The 9,092-nt window shown below is 35.6% G+C and overlaps 1 protein-coding gene and 1 long non-coding RNA gene across 2 annotated transcripts in view; one reads left to right on the forward strand and one right to left on the reverse strand.

Annotated features, from left to right (window-relative positions):
* Positions 1–253, forward strand: part of LOC107691818 (uncharacterized) — a 3,485-nt gene extending 3,232 nt beyond the window's left edge. Inside the window, exon 2 of the long non-coding RNA XR_001634581.1 lies at positions 214–253. This is a non-coding gene — a long non-coding RNA (uncharacterized LOC107691818). The remainder of the gene's footprint in view (positions 1–213) is intronic.
* A 400-nt stretch (positions 254–653) lies between these two features.
* Positions 654–9,092, reverse strand: part of LOC107691858 (probable E3 ubiquitin-protein ligase HECTD4) — a 128,342-nt gene continuing 119,903 nt past the window's right edge. The window contains 5 exon segments of the mRNA XM_016490682.1: positions 654–1,353; positions 3,532–3,754; positions 5,824–6,019; positions 7,271–7,485; positions 7,743–7,825. Of these exon segments, the coding sequence (XP_016346168.1) occupies positions 1,217–1,353; positions 3,532–3,754; positions 5,824–6,019; positions 7,271–7,485; positions 7,743–7,825 (854 nt within the window). The 3' untranslated portion in view covers positions 654–1,216.

A 9,092-nucleotide genomic window follows, 5' to 3' on the forward strand; every position in this document is an offset into this window, starting at 1 on the left:
GAGAATGGGGGAAAAACGCAAAAAAAAAACAAAAAAAAACTGAGGTGCATTAGGGTAATGAGAACTGATGGAAAACGCAAAAAAGCAAAAAAAACCCTGAGGTGCATTAAGGTAATGAGAATTGAGGGAAAACGCAAAAAAACTATAAAAACCCTGAGGTGCATTAAGGTAATGAGAATTGATGGAAAACGCAAAAAAAACAAAAAAACTGAGGTGCATTAGGGTAATGAGAATTGATGGAAAACGCCCAAAAAAACAAAAAAAACCCTGAGGTGCATTAAGGTAATGAGAATCGAAGGAAAACGCCAAAAAAAGCAACAAAAACCGAGGTGCATTAGGGTAATGAGAATTGGGGGAAAACGCAAAAAAAAAAAAAACTGAGGTGCATTGGCGTAATGAGAATTGATGGAAAACGCCAAAAAAAACCCTGAGGTGCATTAAGGTAATGAGAATTGAAGGAAAACGCCAAAAAAAGCAACAAAAACCGAGGTGCATTAGGGTAATGAGAATTGGGGGAAAAATTAGGGTAATGATAATTGAGGGAAAATGCCCCAAAAAAAAAAAAAAACATGAAGTGCATTAAGGTAATGAGAATTGAGGGAAAACGCCAAAAAAAGCAACAAAAACTGAGGTGCATTAAGGTAATGAGAATTGGGGAAATATGCAAAAAAAAAAAAAGGTACAAAAAATGGTACAAAAAGGGTTTATTTTTTGGACATGTTCTTGACCGGTTTCGTGAGATTCACCCCAAATGTATACTGAAAGATGCAAGTATAACTTTGAGCGGAACGTTTAAGTCCTGTGCAAAGCTAAATTCGGCATCTCTGTAGCTGAATGTGCGTCAACAATCACTGTCACTAATGGAGAGAAGGTGCTGAGGCACACTGGGAATGCAATGATGAAAGACTGATTAAATAAGAGGGAGAGCGATAGAGAGAGATTAAATGTTTAAAAAGGGAGAAAAGCAGTTACAGTGCCATTTCCTTCACATTTGTTGAAGAACAGCACATGTAGGTCATTTTATAAAATTGTGGCGTACTCTTCACCACCGCGAGCTGCTGTCAAACTCGCCGTCAAACGCACGCTAACGCTAGTCTCCGTAAAGGCAAGCTGGTCTGGGCTGATCAAGTTCCTTCATGACTATTCTTGAAGAAGAAGCGAGAACTGAAGTAATCACTTAAGGTCGTGTGGTCGACGGGGATCTGAGGAATCAGGTTTAACCGCTGAGAGGATCCTCGCGATAGTGGATAGCATAGCGCAGCTTCTCCAGCATCACGTCGAGGGAAGAGTACTGCGGCAGCTTGACCATGAACATGCAGGTCTCCACGCGAATGTAACGCAGATCTGGGGAACCTGAAACAGATGGAAACACAGAGTTAATAGCTTCACAACAATTCAAAACCAATGAAACCACTTTATTTAAATACTCAAGACCAATAGCGTTTTAAGAAAAGATGTTTTAGAACAGTTTTTCTATTGTCAGTTTACAGCTATGGAAGCTTATTTCCATAAATTGCTTTTTTATGCGTAATTGCGACTTTTTATCTCACAATTCTGAATTTTTTTTTTATCTTACAATTCTGATATTTCTTTCAGAGATAACAAGTCACAATTACCCTTTTGAATTCTGTTCATAATTCTATTGTTCAATTATTTTTTTTATTTCCATGGTGGAAAAAAGCTTCCATACGAAGCGGTTTTTAATTTATGAAATCAAACTGATACTTTTTACAATGCTTGACAATTTTGTTATACGAATAGTCAACCAACAACAACGTTTCGGTGCATGATTTTTTTTTATGTAACAGCAAACAATGGTTTGTTTTAAGTGTAGGGGTGTGCGATATATATCATCTGCGATAATATCGTAATTGTTGTTTAACGATGTGCGATTTGACATTATCGAGTATTTTGCAAAAAGCATTCAAAACACATCTGCAGAGTGCAGTGCATTATGTGAAGTTTAGACTAGTGCGCGTGCGTACTTTCACTGCATGATTCAGTCCAATAAAATACATTTAGAGAGATCACAAAATTCAAGACATGGGGACAGAAAATGTATATATTTATATCATTTCATATAGTTAATCAATATCACACAAAGAGTGCCATTTTTCTCTCCAAAAATGACCATGACTACAAATGTAATATTGATTTTTTACAACAGTTAAAAAAAACAAGAAGTTAATTAAGAGACTTATGTTTTAGACGCCATAACTGGCTGTTTTTGCGCTATTTCGACAACAAAAATAATTCCAAACACAGCCACAGCACTGTTTAGCATCTCTGAGCAACTTGACGGTGTTTCGTTCCTGAATGAATCACTCGTTTAAATGATTCGGTTCAGTCGCAATGACTCACTTATTAACCGTGATTTGCTGCCACCTACTGGCGGTTTTAATTTCACATTTAAATTTCCATCAAAGTTGTCCTAAAACCTAAAACCAAAATGCGTTCTTGTCTTAGGATTATTTTATTATTATTATTTAGATAATTTCGAATAACGTTTTATGTTTCATATATTAAAACATTTTTATATTTTTATTTTAATTACATATTTATGCATTTGTAATTGCAGGTTAAGCATTCATGTTCTGCACTAAACAGTAGTGTGTGTAAATACATCTAATTGCTACTTCAGACGCAGCTTCTGTGTTTCCTCTGCATTGCAAAGATGAATTTTGTTGATACTGATTTCATTTGCTTGGTAACAGCCCAAATGTCTTATTCTAATTCAATGATTAAATGTAAGAATTTGTGTCAAAAGATAAAGCACACTTTTTAGAAAAATGGCTTTATAAACCTAAAAATGCCCATTAAAAGGTACAAATGTATTGTAAAAGATTAATTTCTATCAGTGTGAACTGACCACACTGAACATGAAGAATATCAAAAACTTTAGGATTCAGCTGTCCATGGCAAAATATCGTCTAATTATCGTTATCGATAAAATCCCAGAAAATATAGATATTATTTTTTGTCAATATCGCACATCCCTATTTACGTGAACCTCTTAACGCTTAAAGAGCAAAAAGCGCAAAAATTCTTGTGCAAAAGTTTCTCCAATGCTCTTCGGCAGTGAAACCATATGTACGTATAAAGCTTGGCTACACCAATGCAATCATTATTTTCAATTATTGCCCTTGATATTGTAATAAGGATTATTAATGTTGATTAATAGAATGCATAAAAAAAAAAAAGTCTGTATCTGGGGAAAAAGCACATCATATTCGTATAGGCAAAAGATAAAACAAGCTGAGCACTGTTTATGAATATGTTTATTGCCTTTTGGTTATCTTAGCAGCATGGTTATCAAATTGGAAATAAATTATATACAGAAAGCAAGTAAAGAATGTTCCCCAAATCCTGTTATGATCACTAAAGCCGTCTACACCACTAAATACATTTCTTGCATTGTACTGTAATTGCACTGCTGGCACAGTGCATGAGAGTGCAGAATTTGTTGGGCATTTTTGTTCATTTGTTAATTTCTGACCTCGATCTTGTCAACAATGAATGTGTGACACTCACCCACCGCCCCATCAGGCGGGGCGATCTTCATGGGGTAGGGGGGCACGTGAGCAGTGTCGGGGCCGCCGTCTTTACAGGGGCAGGTGAAGGGGATTCGCTCCTGGTTGCAAGCGAACTTGATGAACTTGCTGAGCTCCTCCTGCGTGAACATCTCGAGCGCAGCCCAGAAGAACTCAATGTGCTGGTCCGTCTCCATCAGTCCCACCTGATACATAGTGTGAGCCTGGATCGACGTGATCAGGAGAATGAGTTCGGTTAGTTAACTAGTTGGACGGTCCTGTTTGCACGTTTGGTAAGCAAACGTGTAAAAAGTGGCATAATGTACAGTCAGTGGCATGTAAATGAAATTAAAATGCATTATAATTTAAATATACATTAAGTGCAACCCACTTAGTTAGGGCTTAAAGGGAGAGTTTACCCAAAAATGAACATTTGCTGTTAATTTACTCGCCCTCAGGCCATCCAAGGTGTAGGTGACTTTTCTTCTTTTTTTTTTTTTTTTAGGTGAATTGGTCTTTGGGGAATTCATAAAATGCAAGTCAACGGCCACTGGTGCTTTTGAGAGTCAAAAAAGCCCATAAAGAAACACAAAATTAACACCCGTGGCTCCTGACGATATATTGAGGTCTTATGAAGCGAAACAACTGGTCTGTGCAAGAAAATCAACATTATTACCAGAGCCTCAGGCAAACGGGGAAATACGATTCTTTTCTGCGAACTGGTTTTTCGGACAGTTCGTTTTAACGAACTGATTCAAATAACAGTTCACCAGTACGGAATCACTTAACGTATACGCAACTATATTATTTAAATATCCAATAATCACGTGAAATGGATGTTTTACATGTCTAAAGCATTTAAAGTGAATAAACTAGTTTTAAATCACATAAACCCTGAGAAACCATAGAAACATTAAATTGGCTCTTCGGTCCGAGTTGAACTGTTTGCTCAGTTCAGTGACTGCTGGAGGAACTGGAGCTCTGAATGATTCATTCATCATAGCATCAGATACGCCAGTATTTCGGCTCATTTCCAGTCAGAGTGACTGAAAGTGAGTTTTGATTGAGTAGCTTGTAGAACTGTGCTGTTCCAGCCGTGAATTGTTTCAGACGCTTCAGTTTAATTTTTTGAACTGGTTCAACTATAATAGCCAACATTTGAATCAAAACCTTCCATCAAAAGTTGTTCTAAAACCAAAATGCGTTCTTGTCTTAGGACAACTTTGATGAACGTTTCTGATCCACTTCAACTGTAATTCACTAAAAATAACCGTTTAAAAAAAACGATTTGTTTGCAAAACGGACACTTTGAACTGTTTGTTCATTATTTCAGGTAATAATGTTGCAAATAATGTTCAGTTTCTTGCACAGACCGATCGTTTCGCTTCATAAGACCGCATTATATCATCAGGAGCCACGGGTATTCATTTTGTGTTGCCTGTATATGCTTTTTTGACTCTCAAAGGGCCAGTAACTGCTGACTTGCATTTTAAGAATCCCCAAGGATCACGGTTTCAGCTAAAAATCTTCCTTACTGTTCAACTGAAGACAAAAAGTCACCTACGTCTCAAATGGCCTGAGGGTGAGTAAATGAACAGAAAATTTCCTTTTTGTGCGAACTATCCCTTTATGTGCGCTTCTTTTTCACAGGGGACTAGAAGTACACTACCGTTTAAAAGGTTGGGATCAGAACGATTTTTAATGTTTCTTATACTCATCAAGGCTGCATTTATTTGATCAAAAATACAGGAAAAAATTTAATATTGTGAAATATTATTACGATGAAAAATAACAAATTTATTTCTGTGATCAAAGCTGAATTTTCAGCATCATTACTCCAGTCTTCAGTGTCACATGATCTTCAGAAATCATTCTAATATGCTGATTTATTATCAGTGTTGAAACTGTTGCTGCTTCATATTTTTTTGGAACCTGTGATACTTTTTTCAGGATTCTTTGATGAATAAAAAGTTAAAAAGAAGAGCATTTATTTAAAATAGAAATCTTTTCCAACAATATACACTACCGTTCAAAAGCTTGGGGTCAGTAAATTTTTATTCTTTCTTTCTTTTTTTTTAAAGAAATTAAAACTTTTATTCAGCAAGGATGTGTTAAATTGATAGCAAAGATTTATATTGTTAGAAAAGATTTCTATTTTGAATAAATGCTGTTCTTTTTAACATCCTAAACTTTTGACCGGCAGTGTAAGTCAACAAAGATGAAGGCAAGCGGTAAAATTTCAATGCTGCAAATGAAAGAAGAGGAAAGCGAGTTGAGCGGTTCGCTGTCTGACCTTGAGGAACTCCAGGTCGATGTCCGGCAGGCCGCAGGTGCGCAGCTCCATCTCAGCGGGGCTCAGTAAGGTCAGGAGCTGCAGGGGTATGATGGAGCCCAGGCCGGCGCGGACGGCCGACATACACTCCACATTCTGCAGCTCCCGCCGGCGCAGATCTCGCACCGCTCGCACATACACATCTCTATTCTCCCAGCTGAACAAACACGCACACGACTACATGCATTAGAGACCATCTATATATTAACTTCCCAACACATTTAAAAAGCACTTAGCATTTCTTTGCTCAAGACTCCCTGCAATAAGCACAGCACATCCATTGCTGAGTCCAATATAAAGTAAAACTTAAGCTTAAGATAATTCACCCAAAAATGGTAGCCACTGACTTCCATAGTATTTTAAATTTTTTGATATACTATGGAATTCGATGGCTACCGTCAGCTGTTTGGTTACATTCTTTAAATTATGACAAAAAAAAAAAAAATTCTTAGCGATATGCTATTTACACTATGTGCAAATAGTGACAGATACTATTTACACCATGTAAAAATAGCAGGATTTTCTGCTATTTATACTAATTATTGCAAATAGTGGCACATATCTGCACCTCAGTATTATAGTACATTATAAAACAGGATACAATAATAACATACTGAGTGTAAATTATAATTTTAATTGAAATTATTAAATGGATGCCACTTTATTGGGACAATAAAGCCGTCCCCATACTTTATTTTCAACTTTTTGATTATTTCCTATATTTTTATTGAAAATGAATGCCTTTCCGATGTGATATGTGACCCTGGAGCACAAAAGCAGTCTTAAGTTGCTGGGGTATATTTGTAGCAATAGCCAACAATACATTGTATGGGTCAAAATTATTGATTTTTCTTTTATGCCAAAAATCATTAGGATATTAAGTAAAGATCATGTTTCGTGAAGATATTTTGTAAATATCCTATCGTAAATATATCAAAACTTAATTTTTGATTAGTAATATGCATTGCTAAGAACTTCATTTGGACAACTTTAAAGGCGATTTTCTCAATATTTAGATTTTTTTGCACCCTCAGATTCCAGATTTTCAAATAGTTGTATCTCAGCCAAATATTGTCAGATCCTAACAAACCATACATCAATTGAAAGCTTATTTATTCAGCTTTCAGATGATCTATAAATCTCAATTTCGAAGAATTGACACTTAAGACTGGTTTTGTGCTCCAGGGTCACATATGAGATTTGAAAGGGGAGAAGAAAGAGGTCGGCAAAAGGCTTTTGTAAGACTGACTCAATCTCAATCACACGTTGATAGGCGGAGTTAATGTAAATAGCCTCTCTGCCTTAAAATATCCTCTTTTAGGTTCAACAGAAGAAAGAAACTCATGCAGGATTGAGGGTGAGTAAATGATGAACCGTCCCTTTAAACAGGTCAGTCGATGGCTCCTACCTGACAGCGATGTCACTTCCTCCGTGGCACAGCTCTACTTCCTCTCCGGTCATGGTGATGTAAGTGAATGTGCAGCAGGGACGGCTCGGTGAATCCGGGCTCTCACTCAATTGGCTCTGCGACGAGACTTCAGCACACAATGCTTCCAGCTCCGCCTCATCGGCCAACTGTGACGATACGAGAACAAAAGAAGTACACCAGCATCCTTTTAAAAACTGTACTTATTAGGGAAATTATATATTTAAGTATGAACCGATCGTAATGCTTTCTGACACTTAATTGCATGTCAATTGCAATTATATGACATGTATTATAGTTAAATTTACGTTAAATGCAATTGAACTTTAGAGTGTTTTATGATCACGCACGCACTCACACTCACACTCTCGCGCACACACATGCCCGCACACACACACACACACACACTCTCTCTCACACACACACACACTCTCACACACACACGCACACTCACACACGCACACACAAGGAGAAGAGAGAGCGCCGAACTCTGCAGCTCCTTACAGACTTGCCACAAGAAATGCCTGAATGAGCCGCCTGAGAAAACACACGACAAGCAAGAAGCATGTAAACCGGATTCATGCTATTCTTATTATTAACTAAAACCATTAAAAGTATAAAATAAATAATACAAATGTCAAAAGCACATGACAAACTTACCTAAACTTAAACTAAATTTCAGATTAAAACTGACCAACATAAAAATGCAAGTTATTTCAAAATATTAATAAACACTGTAATACTACATAAATAATACAGAACAGGGTGGAAGTACAGTTGCTTCATTGCTTAGTACACTATAAGCAACAAACAAATAGAAAATATAACTATAAAATTCATTAATTTATAATTTAAGGACTTTTTTTGCGAGCAAATAAAACAATGAAATTAATTCCTTAATTTTTAACAATCTGTGACCGCATCGAACTTGAAAAGGAAGATTTATACTAAATACAATAAAAAAGGTTGAACACAGTTAAGTTAGTAGTGCTGCTACTATTAGCTACTCGTCGAATAGTGTTGATATTGTTAATTAAAACTGACTGAAATAAAATAAAATATAAATATTAAATGACTTAAATGAAAATTAGAAATTAATGTACTGAATAACTGAAATAAAATATATCGAAGTACTAAAATGACTAAAACTAAAATAAAAATAAATCCAAATAGAAATATTTAATAAAAAAAAACCTAAAAAAATAAAATTTACAAAAACATTTTTGTCATTTTAAACCAAAATTACTAAAACTTGCTAAAAAATGTAGTTAATTTTGTCCACAACCAGTGCTATTGTATTTGTTATTTGTATTGTAACTAAATTAAAAATCATTTTTGTTAATGGAAATGAAGCTGAAATAAAATATAAATATGTGACCCTGGACCACAAAACCAGTCTTAAGTGTCAATTTTTCGAAATTGAGATTTATAGATCATCTGAAAGCTGAATAAATAAGCTTTCCATTGATGTAAGGTTTGTTAGGATCGAGACAATATTTGGCTGAGATACAACTATTTGAAAATCTGGAATCTGAGGGTGCAAAAAAATCTAAATATTGAGAAAATCACCTTTAAAGTTGTTCAAATGAAGTTCTTAGCAATGCATATTACTAATCAAAAATGAAGTTTTGATATATTTACGGTAGGAAATTTACAAAATATCTTCATGGAACATGATCTTTACTTAATATCCTAATGATTTTTGGCATAGAAGAAAAATCTATAATTTTGACCCATACAATGTATTGTTGGCTGTTGCTACAAATATCCCCCAGCGACTTAAGACTGCTTTTGTGCTGCAGGG

This window comes from Sinocyclocheilus anshuiensis, unplaced genomic scaffold (genome assembly GCF_001515605.1).
Source record: "Sinocyclocheilus anshuiensis isolate Anshui unplaced genomic scaffold, SAMN03320099.WGS_v1.1 scaffold206, whole genome shotgun sequence".
NCBI lineage: Eukaryota > Metazoa > Chordata > Actinopteri > Cypriniformes > Cyprinidae > Sinocyclocheilus > Sinocyclocheilus anshuiensis.